The sequence below is a fragment of the Falco punctatus genome (assembly GCF_963210335.1).
Source record: "Falco punctatus genome assembly, chromosome: 2".
NCBI lineage: Eukaryota > Metazoa > Chordata > Aves > Falconiformes > Falconidae > Falco > Falco punctatus.
The window spans coordinates 70,862,253-70,875,650 of NC_137581.1; the positions used below are offsets into that span (position 1 = coordinate 70,862,253).

The following is a 13,398-nucleotide window of genomic DNA, read 5'->3' on the forward strand; positions in this document are numbered from 1 at the left end:
GATTTTTAGTCATAAGAAAAGGTGTTCAAATATATTTATTAATATGTGAAATATTCTAGAGTCAGGACAAAGTCATGCTCACTAATGCAATCTCAGGCCCGTGTTACAATACATTCTCTAATGAATGACATAATAACATGCTTTCTGCCCATCAATATCTCTTCGTCATTCAGCCTAAAGGTCAGATGACAGAATGGCTCAAGATTTATTTTTATCATCCCTGTGCGAGGAGCGATTTCCCACTTCCCAGTTACTTGGATCCTCGCCTCCTTCATTATTCAGCCTTGCCTCATTCAGCAGGCAGCATATGGAGAATATATTCCTCGTTTTCCGCATGAGTTGCAGGCCAGGCAGTGGCCAAGGCAGAGCTTCCACGTAAACAAGGAACAATGTTTATTTGATGTGCAGTGAGCATTTTATTTTCCTAAGAACTTCACCTAAGAGACGACAGCCAGTTGCTCATGCAGCCTGTGGGAGCCATAAGTAGCTTTGCATTTGCCAGCCTTTGCTCCTGGGCTTGTCAGGCGATTGTACAAGCCCCACAGTTCAAAGCATTCTAAGGAACGTTTCCTTGCAACACTTTTTGTTTAGAATAGCCAAGCCTACAGTGAAGGTTTCTAGTAGACTAAGTTACAGCACATAGAATATTTTTTTTTATATAACTTGTAATTACTACATTTACAGACATTTAGGCCTGAGAATAGATGGGCTCATTCTGTATAGTGCAGAAAAAACTACCTGGATGAGGCATTTTGGGTGTTTGATAAAAAAATCCTGTTACTGGAAGCAGCAAAACATATCAAGAGATTGACTAGTTTGATTTGGGGGCATCTACGTATAAATCCATTGGACCTGCACTTTCAGGACAAATTTTAAAAGCCACCCCCTCCCCCCAAATATGGGTCTCTAAAGAACCTTGTGCTATGGCAGTCACGGTGTCCGAAAGGATCCAGAGAACATTCAGTACCTGCTACTTTTAATGGTATGATGGGAAGCTATTTCATGCCTGAGAAATAAATGCCTTTTCTATACCTCAGGGGAAGAGTTGTGCAATCCCGAATGACTTGCCATGCCTAGGCTAGTCTTTAAACCCTTGGTTCCCACCGTATAAGAAGCTGAAGCTCCAGAAAGCCACGTTCCCATCCCAACCGCAGGCCTTATAAGGAACTTTTCTTTCTTATCGCTGTTTGCCAAGCCACCTCGGAGAGCCGCAGCCAACACTTTGATGTGCTGTGGGATGGCCCGTCCCTGCCTGCGGGTGCGTGTTTCCACCTGATAATACGTAGATATGTAGATAAAACTGATCCATCGATCCTGCAAAGCGACCGATCTTTTATGACTTTGCGATTGTGTAGTAAACCAAAGCGAACCAGAGAAGTGCGGAGCTCAGCACTGTCTGTGTCTCAGCTGGAAACTGCTCACAAACATTTACAGCTCAAATACTGCAAATGCAAACCAGCATCTCCAGCTATCTGACATCAACGGGAGATTTTTAATACCAAGTTTAGGTTTATGATGAGTATTGTTTTGTATATTCTGTTATGCTAGAAAAATTTTTAGTGAGGCTTCTCCAGGAGCGTGGCAATTCCCTGGCAGCATGTACCGTTCCTCTGAAACAAAGGACACGTGGCTGCTCTTAGTATAAACAACATCAACGGCTTGGTCTGAATTAAGAATTAGCAAGACAAGAGCACTTGAAATCCAATGTATGTAGATTTCTGCGGCTCTCCAAGCCGGTGTATTTTTGGCTCCCAGGGGAAGGCATGCACCGCTGCTGCGGTGCCCATGGCCGAGGCTGAACCCTATGGTCATGGCTGTACCCGGCGGCCGGGTCTCTACCCCACGGTCATGGCTGTGCCCGCGGCCGGGGCTCTACCCCGCAGTTGGGGCTGTACCCCTCGGTCATGGCTGTACCCGCGGCCGGGGCTGTACCCCGCGGTCATGGCTGTACCCGCGGCCATTTCCCCGCGGCGGCGACCCCCGCGAACGTAGGGGAGCGCAACCCGTCGCCGCGGCCCGCCCGTGTGCCGGCCTCGGGCAGCTCTGCCCCGCGCTTCGCCCGCCCGCCCGCGCCGCCTTCTCGGGCCCTGCGGGGGGCGGGGTGAGGCCGCGCCGCGGCAACCCGGCGGGCTGCGGGCTGCGGGCTGCGGGCTGCCTGCGGGCTGCGAGCTGCGGGCTGCCTGCGGGCTGCGGGCTGCGGGCTGCCTGCGGGCTGCCTGCGGGCGGCCGGAGGCAGGTGAGGGCTGGCGGCGGGGCCGGCAGGGGGCGCCGCGGGGCGGGGGCGGCTCCGCACCCGAGTCGCTGCGCAGGGCAGAGGCAGCGGCGCAGCCCCCAGCACGGCGGCCGCCCGGTCTCCCGCAGGGCAGCGGGCTGCGCGGTCCCGGCGCTGGCGGGCGGGCTCGGGGCGGGATGTGACGCCGACCTGTAGCCCTTCACCCCAGGGAGGCCTCGGCTTCCCTTCCCCGCCCGTTTCCACGCAGCGTATCTGGGGACGCGGTCGGTTACCTCAGGTGGCGGCTGTGGGGCTGGCCGCCAGGGCGTAACGCGGCTACCGCTTGCCAGCGCCGGTGAGTGACCCGGCCGCGCCTCACCTCTGGGTGGCCCCGGTGGCCCGTCGGGCCTTGCCCCGCGCTCCCCCTCTTCCCCGGGCCCCGCGGTGGTCTTGCCGTGCCGGCCTGTGCCCCGTCCCGCAGCAGGCAGCCCCGCCGCGGCCCTCCGCACCCGTCACCGGGGGTGCGGCGCTTCAGGTGGCCTGGGGTGGCCTCTCGGGCCGGGGCGTGCATGGGCTTTCCCGAGGCGTTCCCGGGTGTGAGGGACAACCTGGCCCGTGTGGCCTCGGCAAACACTGCCACATCTGTTAAACACCCAAAGCGTGTGGTGGGTGAAGGTTGTAGCGGGTTGTTTGCACTGGCCCGAGTGGGAGAGTAGAGGTGCCCAGATGAACTCTCGCTCACCTTTCAAAAATAACCTGTTTTGATTCAGGCTCTGGGCTGAAGGTTATCCCGGCTGTCATCGGTTTTGAACTCGCCTTTCCAAGACTCGAGGTAAATTGGCTGTTTCTGTTGGAAGTTGCTTCGTCTCCTTTCAACTGCTTCTTTTCATACAGCGCCAGCATTTCACATCCAGGTGCTGTTCAGGCCGCTGGGGGTGGTGCTGGAGGTTAACACAAGGGAAAAACTTGTTCCCATACTGCTGGGCATCTGGAAGATGAGATGGCACCTGGGATTTGTTCTCTGATACAGGCTGCTGCTTGAAATGTGTCTCAGCTATTAACATGAGAGATTTGTGGCACTATTTCTGCAGCCTGAGAGATAAATGGCACAAGTCTGGTGCCACTGTGGCCGTTCACTATGGGCATTGTCTGTCATGGCTCCCCTGTGGCAAGGGCTCCTTTCTACTGTGCTGACACCAAGTCTAGGCTAGTCGCGGGTTGTGCTGCTGAGGGGCATCTTCTGTGCAATGCCTGGGGTGTTAGGGTACAGAACAGAGTCCTGTTTTGTTGAAGTCCCCCCTGCCTTTCACACTGTTCATGTCTTTCTGCACGAGGATGACAGACTGGATAGGTTATTATGTGCCTGCTTATAAGAGGAATATATACCACGTTCAGTTCTGCAGTGAGGAAAGAGGGAGGGGGCTAAATCTTTGGGTTATTTTATCCCATTTTTGCTTTTCCTGTTGGAAAACCTGCTTGATGACAACAGCTAGTAGCTGGCCTGCTGGTGATTCACAAATATCCCTCATTCATTCATTCATCTTATTTATTAAAAGAAGACTCGCGTACATGGCAAAACATGATGTCTTAAAGTGATACACTCAGCCAATCTATGCTGCCTTGTTTTGACATTGTGTTTTCTATCCATTTGTTGTGTCTTATTCACAGTTGGGCCTTAAACCACATACACATGCATGTATACACACATAATTCTTTTTCTTTGTGAATCGTCTTGTAGTCTTACAGGCAAAGTTATGAATTTCTTCACAAAATATTCTTCAAATACTCCCAGGTTTAGACATAAATTGGATTATAGCAATGGTAAGGTATAATGCAAAGCACTAATAGAATATAATACAACTGGCTAACAGCAGGCCAAAACACCACACTCATTTTTCTAGTGTATCTGTGTGGAAACTTCCACGTTGGCTCTTTTTTGTGATTAAGAAATGGAAACCATGTTACCGGTTTCCTACTTTCTCATTTCTGAGTATGGGGCTCCCTGTTAAATCTGACTTCAGGCTTTCTTGACATGGGGAGTAGCTGTCCTTTCTCATTTATAATATTATTTTCCTTGAGGAAAATCATCTTGATCTCAATGTTCTGCAGTTTGTTATTGACTGGACCTGTGGAGCTGGTCTCCAGTTCATACTGACCTGTGCAATTTTTTATATTTTTTCAAATATATGGCAATATTTTATATTATTTCAAAATAATAATTCCTCAGGTTTTTAAGAAGAAAGCAAAGAGGAGCTGCTGATCAAGAGATCTATCATGACTGGCAGCCCATGTAAGAGACTTGCCTGGAGTGACTGTGAGTATTTCAGGACTATTTTTGCATAGATTCAGTGTTTTCCTGGATAACCTCCAGTTTCGTTTGCAGCATTGTGATGTGCATGCTGCTAGCTGTGTACAAGCCATTCTGAAACTGTGGCACTCTTACCTGTGCTGTATATGGGGTGCTGTGCTAGCCTTTCTGTATTTTTGGAGGAGGAAACTGGGGAATGACTGTTCAAGTACTATAAACAGTCCTTGACTATATACAAAGCTCGAACAGCTGCAAACCTTCGCCTCTCTAGAGTTAACATCTTTCACTGCTGCTTCTGTATGGAGTACAGGAGTAGGGCTGGTAAAATGCCAACCTCCACAGGCATGCCAGCCCAGCGCCCTGCTTGTAAGACTGATGACTGTGAAAGAGCTGGTGCCAGTCTGCACCATATAGAAGCCTACTGTCACTGAAAGATGATTTCTGAAGATAGAGTCTCATTTTGTCTCTGTACCATTAACTGAGGAAGTCTATCTAATGAAACTTTGTAACCAGGTCAGTTGTTGTAATATTTGATCTTAGCAGAGAGTTCTGATCACATTCCATACTAGACTGAAGGTTCTGTTTTAGTAAAGGTAGAAGTACCTCTGCTACATTTACAGTCAGCTTACAGTATATGGGCAATGGACGACTGGGATACTCCAGATAATGTTGATGCTGGGGAAAATGGACAGCCATTTCAAAAGTCCACAGAAAGTAAACTTAGATACAGCAAGGGTATTTAATCAACTAGAGCCAGCTTAGGTCATGCAGAATATTTTGTTAATAAACAGGAAATACCAAAGTCCTAGAACCTCTGTGCTGAGGAACAGAAACATTACTGTTGTTGTTGCTTCCATTTCTGCCTCAGCCACTCTAGGCTCTGGGCTGCCTCTGCTACCAGTTGCAAGTGGAGCTAGCCCAGCCAACTATACATTGATGCTGAGGTATGTTCATTGTTCTGTAGAACTTTAAATGAAACAGGGCCTTAGTGTCTATGATTTCCTGCACATGCACATGATCCATCACAGCCTGGAGGAAATACTGCCAGAACCATCATTTACACTTGAGGTAAATAATATGAGAGGGAGTTTCACCAGCCTTGCAATGAAGTCTGTATCTGCTGTGGGTACTGCTGTTGCTTATGTTAGGAATCCAACATACACTTTTTAAGAAATCTTTGTTTATTGCATAGTGCTTCTCATGGGTATGTAGCAATGGTGTGAGAATCTTTGAATGCATATTATGAGCTGTGATTCCCAAGACTTAGGTGAGATGTCTTAGGAGCTTGAAGAATTGCCATTTGGCAAACTGGACTTAGATTTCAGGGCTTGGATTTCAGCATAGAAGAGACATTTTCTTTAATAAATTGAAGGTAAATATATATAGATGGTAAATATATATAGATAAATATAAATATAAATAGATATAGATGAATAAGAAGACATAACAGCAAGTAAATATGTAGGGCTGAGAGCAGCTTTCCAGATTAAGAACATTTTTGAGTATAACAAAAGAAAACCAGAGGTGAGCTATGTGTGGAGCACCACAGAATGCAGGTAAAGAAAGTGAATCATGTGGTTAAAGTATAAATGTGGTGTTTCCTTATTTCTCTTTATTATAACAGATGTCTTTGAGTCAAAGCACAGACAAGATGCCGAAGATTCCCATGAGGCACACAAGAAGTTATCAAAAGAGAAGGAAAGGAGGGTGACAGTCAATCAGTGGGATGAAGATGTACAACCCCTCATTTCATCTTCTAAATGGCTTCAACTTCACGGGCTCAAAAGAAACAAATTGTCCCTACCCCAGATTTTGTCACAGATTGGATTCCAGCACAGGAAAGGTATATGAAAAATCAGTAAAAGGATAATAATAAAACCCCAGACTTTGAATAGTCTATAGGGTCACGCTCATTTTGCATCCCAGTGTGCACAGCGGAGATTTTTATGTTGTCTCTTATCTCATGATAATAGCAGAAAGGGAAGCTGTATCCACAGTTGTTGACATTGCCAGTTCAGGTAACTGAGGAACTCCATCTCCTTTTGATCTGAGAGGGGCTTAGGATTTGAGAGGGACTTTCCTTACTCAACTGTACTGTTGCTTTGCCCTCAGATCCAGTTCAAATCCTCTCCAGTTTAGCTGTAGCTGGGAAATAACTTGTGCTGCTGAGGCTGTTAGTCTTTTTTTCCTGCAAATAACACACCATAAGATCTCTGTCCATTTTTAGGTAGTAAATATAATGTATGCTATGCCATAATCTGGAATGAACTAGTTGATCATCAGGGCTAGCCGGCCTACTTGGAATTGTATATTATTTCCAGGGATCCAGCTTTAAGGAAGCAGTTAAATTTGATTAGAATTCAGGCTGCTCTTTGTGCAAAGTCAAGCTATAGAAAAATGTTCCTTTGCAGTTATCTGACAGCTGGAGGGGAAGAGTTTGCTAATAATTATTAACTACGGCCATAATAGTGCTTTGCAGAGCATGTTAAGATATTCTTTTCTTTGAACAGCTTGCTGCCTGAGAAGTAGGAATTGTAATGTATTACAATTGTTCTAGGTTGCATAATTTAAAGTTTTGGCTGGCTTGTGTTCATGGGGCATTCAAAGATCAACAGTGCAGATCCTGAAATCCTATATGCTGTAGATGAAGAAGAAGCTGTTACGCAGGGTTAATGTTGTTACAGTGTAATTTTAGGAGCAGAACGTACTAGTTTAGCAGGGCAGCATGCTGTACAGAATAGCTACTTTATGACGTTAAATATTCCCACCCCTAATGTTTTCCTATCAGTGGAGATCCTGTAGAAGATTTCTAGCTACTGAAAGAGCAGAGTGCAACCTTTTCCTTAGTTGCACCCACTTCTGCACCCATTTGGTTGTGTAAGAGAACAGCATTATCTGTACCAGATTTTGTATTTTGTTTGATAGACAAATATTTGCAAGTCCTGTTGTGAGGTAAATGGATAATACAGAAGTTTAATTGCCTAAACTTTTCATTTACTGAAATCCCATGTAGCTTTTTGGCCTATAAATAATTAAATGTGGGGTTTTCCCCCTCTTCTGACTACACTGGCAGGGAGTAGCAAAAGCAGAGCTGCTCTGTGGGGGGAAAATGAGCCAGGAGCCAAAGGAGATCATAGCCCAGGCAGTGCCCTCCCTCACTGACCAGGATGCAGTCCTGTAGCATCTAAGCACAGCAGGCAGAGACAGTCCCACACAGATTGAAGTGATGAACCAGCTGGGGAGTGTAGCCAGGAGCTGCAGGAGATGGAGCCAGAGACAAGACTGGAGACATGGAAGGCCACAACATAGGTTTTCAAGCCACATCCAGGAGACTGAACTGGGGAGAAGGCTACAATATAGGGCTGAGAGGTCTATCCAGGAGAGAGGTCTGCTAGCAGAACTTGAGACAGGTACACCTGCAACACAGCTAAAGCAAAGAGTGGGTTCCCAGGTCTGAGCGCCCTGGGAGTGGGAATGCCAGGTCAGGCTGTCAGGGCAATTGAGGCCTGTTGGTGCCCTCAGGGTCCCATCATACACATAGCCAGAGAAAATCAGAAAACAAAAACATATTTAGAATTTCTCTCAAGTTTATTAAGGTCGAGTTCCATACAGACGCGTGTACCTCCCACACGGATGGTATGCACATGAACTTGAAAAATATCTATTTGAAGTAATCCTTATTATTAGCAACTTGATCTTTTGTAACCTTTACTGTAGATTATGTGACCACCTTGGGAAAATTTGTGGCTTCTCGGTATGCAGATGGTCTGTTTCCTCAATACAAGAGAGCACAAGATGGCAGCGTGTATAATGTAAGTGTGACTGAGTTGTGGTAACTTCCCTGTGCGCTTAGAAGTTATTATACTGTAGCAGAATGGTGTGACTAAAATGCCTCCCTATGGCATGAAACATTTATATTCTTTGTGAGGACTTTATCTTTTTTGTTGTTGTTTTGTCAAACTGTTAGTGAAAACAATTGTTGATAGAGAAGCTAGGTATCTTTTTTTTTTCTTGCAAAGTCTTAGGCACTTGCCTTGGTGCAGCATTGCAGTAAATCTTTCCAGACAAGACTGCAGTTTCTAAGCAACATTTACCCTGTCTTGAAAGAGGGAACACTTAAAAAAAAGATGTTCAACTGAGTTAAAAAAAAGTAAAATCATAGTCAATAAAATAAATGGAGATGCTGAAATAAGAAGACATAATGTGCTGTCATTGCTGATGCAAAGCGCTGCTTTGCTTACTGCCAGCGGGTCACAAAAGGCTCAGCCTACTCTATAGAGACAGCTAGCTGGATCTCTGCCCAGGCTCATGTTCTAAGGAATGTCTTAGCAACAGCTGCTGGTGGCCCCATTGTTAAGGGGATGGATTCTGATTGAAGAGATACGCATGTGAGCGATGAGGGGAGGGAGTTAATGCATAAAGGATTTTACAAAAGCAAATGTCTTGTCATTTTTTTCTGGTAACTAGAGTCACTTCTGAGGCACAAAGCTTAAAAATGGAAAACCCCTCAGCATTTCAGGGAGCCTTTCCTCCTCATTTTCCCTCATTAATGGCATATGAAATATCTGCATAATGTCTTTTAATCTTAGGATGTTAAAAGCAGTAGGAAAGACATTTCTGGTAGCATTAAGGTAGCGATGCCACTATACAGGATCTGGTAAGATCTCATTTAGGATATTGTGTACAATAGTGTGTACAGTTACCACAGGCTGAGAAGAAGCAATTCAAACCAGAACAGGTACTGGGAAGAGCTAGTAGGATGAACTGCAGTGGAGTGCTGATCTTATGAGAAGGCTTGGTTGAGGTTGGGTATGTAAGACTGAAGAAGACAGACAAAGGGTAGCATTATTGTCCTTGAATGCCTACAGAAAGGCAAATCACAGGGTTAGGGAAAAACTATAGTTTTCTATGCTAAAAGGCATGCTAGTCCAAGAATAAATTAGTATGAACTTCCATGAATAAATTTAGGCTGGACAGTCAGAGGTTTTCCAGCCCTCAGAGAAACAGGAATCTGGACTAGCCAACTACAAGTGAAAGAAGTGCTGCAAGAAAACTGCTTTAAAGATGGAGTTTGATCAGTGTAGTGCAGTAAGTTTCTTTGTATGAGTCTGGCTGTCATAGGAGGAAACTGGATTTAAGTGCTCCTTCCCAGAGCTACATTCCTTTGGCAGACAGCCTGAGACTGTATCTGGGAGGCACATTACAGGGCCCTAGCTGACATTAAAGAACAGAGAAAAATACAAATGTGAGGAAGACTTATGCACACTATCACACAAAATACCTTCTCCCTGAGAAAAGTTCTTCTCTAAAAACATTAACATATCCAAGGTTTGATACTTTGTCCTGGAAAGGTAGTTACAGGTAGAAGGTAGATGGTGAGTTAGCTTACATGGGTCAGAGATATTGAGAGAATGTCTTTACTGGAACCTGCGATTAATTTTTAAACCTACAGATCACTTTGCACGGTGAGTGTGTATACATATATTCATAGGATGGATCAGCTGGTTTTAATTTTAATACTGAATCTAGTTTTTTCTTATTTTAGTGATACACTATGGGAAGTGTTAGTTGTTGATTGCAGTTGTCTGAACTAAATTTGCCTAAGTACCTACCCACAAATAGTTAGTTGATCTGTAATGCTGGGCATTGTTAGTAAAATAATAGTGCAAACAGGAAACGTTTTACATTTTCCTTTCAAATGCTAAAGACAAGGTGGAGCTTGAAATGCCCCAGAACCAAACGAACCAAACTGTAAGCTCCCTTGTATCACTGTACAAAATTTTAAGAGCCAGTCAAAATTCTAGTCTAAGAGTGTACAAAGTTTCTGTGTCCTTGTTTGTTCACCCATCTGCTCTTCAACCCCTTCTACATCCCAGCCTGTGTTCAGCTCATTCTAATTGCACCAGTCTTGAGACAGACAAGTCAGACAACCCACTGGCACTGTCCCATGTTCGTATAAAAAGATTATGAAAAGCAATTAGGACAAAATGCAATGTCTTTTCTTTGCAGCTTAGATGCATTTGTCAAGTATTTGCTCTTGAAATAGTGGAAGAAAAATGGGTTGTTTTCACTGCTACCTTGGCTGGCATATCTGGCACTTGCAAACCAGCTATTGCAGCTGTCCTAAGCTTCGGGCTGCATTTGTGTTATTTGTCTTGATGTTCAGTTTCCTTCTCTCCCTTATTTAAATAAAGCTGACAGCCAAAAAAGAACTGATTCTTCATTTTGTGGATTGTCTAATGGGAGCTATTAAGCTATATAAGCAGCGAATGGAATGGTTAACCAGTGAGAGCCGGCAGATATTTGGAGTTATTCAAGAACGGTGCATTGTCATTGTTTTGGATTTTGGCACTGCGGATCCAACTGAATTTGATCTATGTCGGGATGCGCTTTCTATGGTACTCATGGAGCAGGTGACGCAAATTGCCAAATTCAACCTCATTCGGTAAGCAAAAAGAATCATAGAATGGTTTGGGTTGGAAGGGGTTTTTAAAGTTCATCTAAGTCCAACCCCTCTGCAATGAGCAGCAACACCTTCAACTAGATCAGGTTGCTCAAAGTCCTGTCCAGCCTGACCTTGAACGTTTCCAGGGATGGGGCATCTACCACCTCTCTGGGCAACCTGTGCCAGTGTTTCATCACCCTCACTGTAAAAATTTCTTCCTTATATCTAGTCTGAATCTACCTTCTTTTACTTTAAATCATTACCCCTTGTCCTATCACTACAGGCTGTCCTAAAAAGTCTGTCTTCATCTTTCTTATAAGCCGGCTTTAAGTATTGAAAGGCAACAACAGGGTGTCCCCAGAGCCTTCTTTTCTCCAGGCTGAACAAAGAAATGCATGCCTGCCTATTGCTGACGAATAAAAAGGAGTCACATATCATATAGACTTGAGTTTGGATAATACGTTTTTTTTAGTCAAAACTGTCCTGATTCATGTCATGCTAATATCTACAGATTTTCCACACAGTCATGCTAAGCTTGCTACTTCCATTTAACAGAAGACCATTATTACCCTGAAGAACAGATAAAGACTAACAGAACCTGAATACTGGTATATTCCTTCTACAAATATAGCATAGAAAACCAGAAAGATAAGGGGGACTTTGCAACAGCAGTAATGCTCTTCAGGCATCTAAGTATTAAAGAGTGAAACAGTGAGGTCCCATCTGACTGCCTAGGCATTCTTGTGTCTTTAGGCAATTACAGGTTTCTGCCTTACAGCTAGTCATAAGCATAGTCATTTGTATTTCTACAGATTTCGGTGGTCACAGAAATCAGTAGCAGAACTAGGAAACAATACTAGATTTCCATAATAAAAGACAAATGCTTGTTTCCTTAACATAAGTAAATGAATTTGGGTTTAGTTACAAGTAGAATAATAGAGGCACCTATTCAAATTTATTTATCTCTGCACAAATTCTCATATATGCATAAAAGTTTGAACACATAAGCTTGGGTTTGAATAGATGAGTTGGATTTTGTGACTAGGAAAAAAAAAACAATGCACAAATTAGGTCATACGATTTTAAAATTCCTTCCACAATGGTAACTTGTAACTACACTTGTGATTCTCAAAGCTGTTTTACCCAAGCTTTGTCCTACAGGTTTGATTGTGGTGCCCTATCTTAATTCTCTAGCTTGTGACACAACCAAGATTTGAAAAGTAGAAGGTCACTTCCATAGCTTTTGAAAAGCACATAAAACATTTTCTTTAAAAATGATCTGCAAAGCCAAATTGGGGCACAGTGACGGTGTTCACTGATTTGCTTGCTTTTGCAGGAGGGAGACAAAAGACAACATAGTATATAAATTATTACTTTAAAAGAAACTTGGAAAATATACTTGTCTTTTAGATACGCAGGAAACTCTTCAAAATAGTGCTTGATGGAATGTCACAAATACTGGAACCTGTTGGTTTTTTATTTGCTTTCTGTCTTTTTCTGTGCAAATGCACAGGCTTACATGCACATATACTTTGTACTTCTGTACTGCCATTAAGACTAAGGCTTTTGATCAATTAAAATACCAAAAAGCTTAGCATCAAAAGTTTTATTTTGATGGGTAGATAAAGATCAGCCCTACTACAAGAAAAGCTGTCAGTTAAAAAGGTCTGACACAAAGGTCATACAGCAAGTTGTGGAAAGAGATCTGTGGAAGCCAGATTTTTTTTTATACATATATTTTAAAAACCTGATTGTTTTTTTATGTTAAAGGAAGACACAAATTAGGAACCATTTTAAAAGTACTTTAACTCTCTTGGCCTTGTTTTGGAAACAGTTGTCTCAAAAAAGGGTTTAATTTTTCCCCTACTACTTCTGTTGCAAGTCAGAATTTAGTATCTGTGGTTTACTGTAATTATTACTTAAGAATATAAAAGAATAGTAACAATAGCAGAGCTTCACTCTTTTGCTCTGCCAGCATTATTCTCACTATTTCTGATTTATAGTTAATGTCATTTTCAGGGCTGCTCAGGATCTTATGAAGTGGCAACAGAAATCTACTCCAGTGTCTGAGCATACTGTAAAGTCTGCTGCTAAGTGGCTCTGGAAGCTGGACCATATGACAGCTGCCAGCCATACCAACTCTGCTGAAGCCCTGCTGGAAGCCATGAGTGATGAGGCGGTAAGCTCATACATCTTTTCAGAGGCCTCAAGTAAATACAAGAATATTCAATGCCAGACTGGCTGCTGTGATTTGCCCAGATGAATATTGCAGAGATAAATATTAATGACAGCATTGGGAAAGTTTTTTTCCCCAAGTGTAGCTGCATACTATATTTACTGATGGCCTGTTTATGTAAATGTACTGTATTTTGAATGCAGGAACTTGTTTATTTTCTTTTCTAGAGTACACAGAATAAATAACATATTCAGTCA

The 13,398-nt window shown here is 43.6% G+C and overlaps 1 protein-coding gene across 1 annotated transcript in view; it reads left to right on the top strand.

Annotated features, from left to right (window-relative positions):
- Window positions 1–2,190: 2,190 nt before the first annotated feature.
- The window catches only part of VWA3B (von Willebrand factor A domain containing 3B), a 93,628-nt gene continuing 82,420 nt past the window's right edge, over window positions 2,191–13,398 (top strand). Inside the window, exons 1-7 of the mRNA XM_080377364.1 lie at window positions 2,191–2,567; window positions 2,983–3,044; window positions 4,440–4,526; window positions 6,145–6,363; window positions 8,238–8,332; window positions 10,715–10,965; window positions 12,985–13,144. Coding sequence (XP_080233490.1) covers window positions 4,487–4,526; window positions 6,145–6,363; window positions 8,238–8,332; window positions 10,715–10,965; window positions 12,985–13,144 — 765 coding nt within the window. The 5' untranslated portion in view covers window positions 2,191–2,567; window positions 2,983–3,044; window positions 4,440–4,486. The remainder of the gene's footprint in view (window positions 2,568–2,982; window positions 3,045–4,439; window positions 4,527–6,144; window positions 6,364–8,237; window positions 8,333–10,714; window positions 10,966–12,984; window positions 13,145–13,398) is intronic.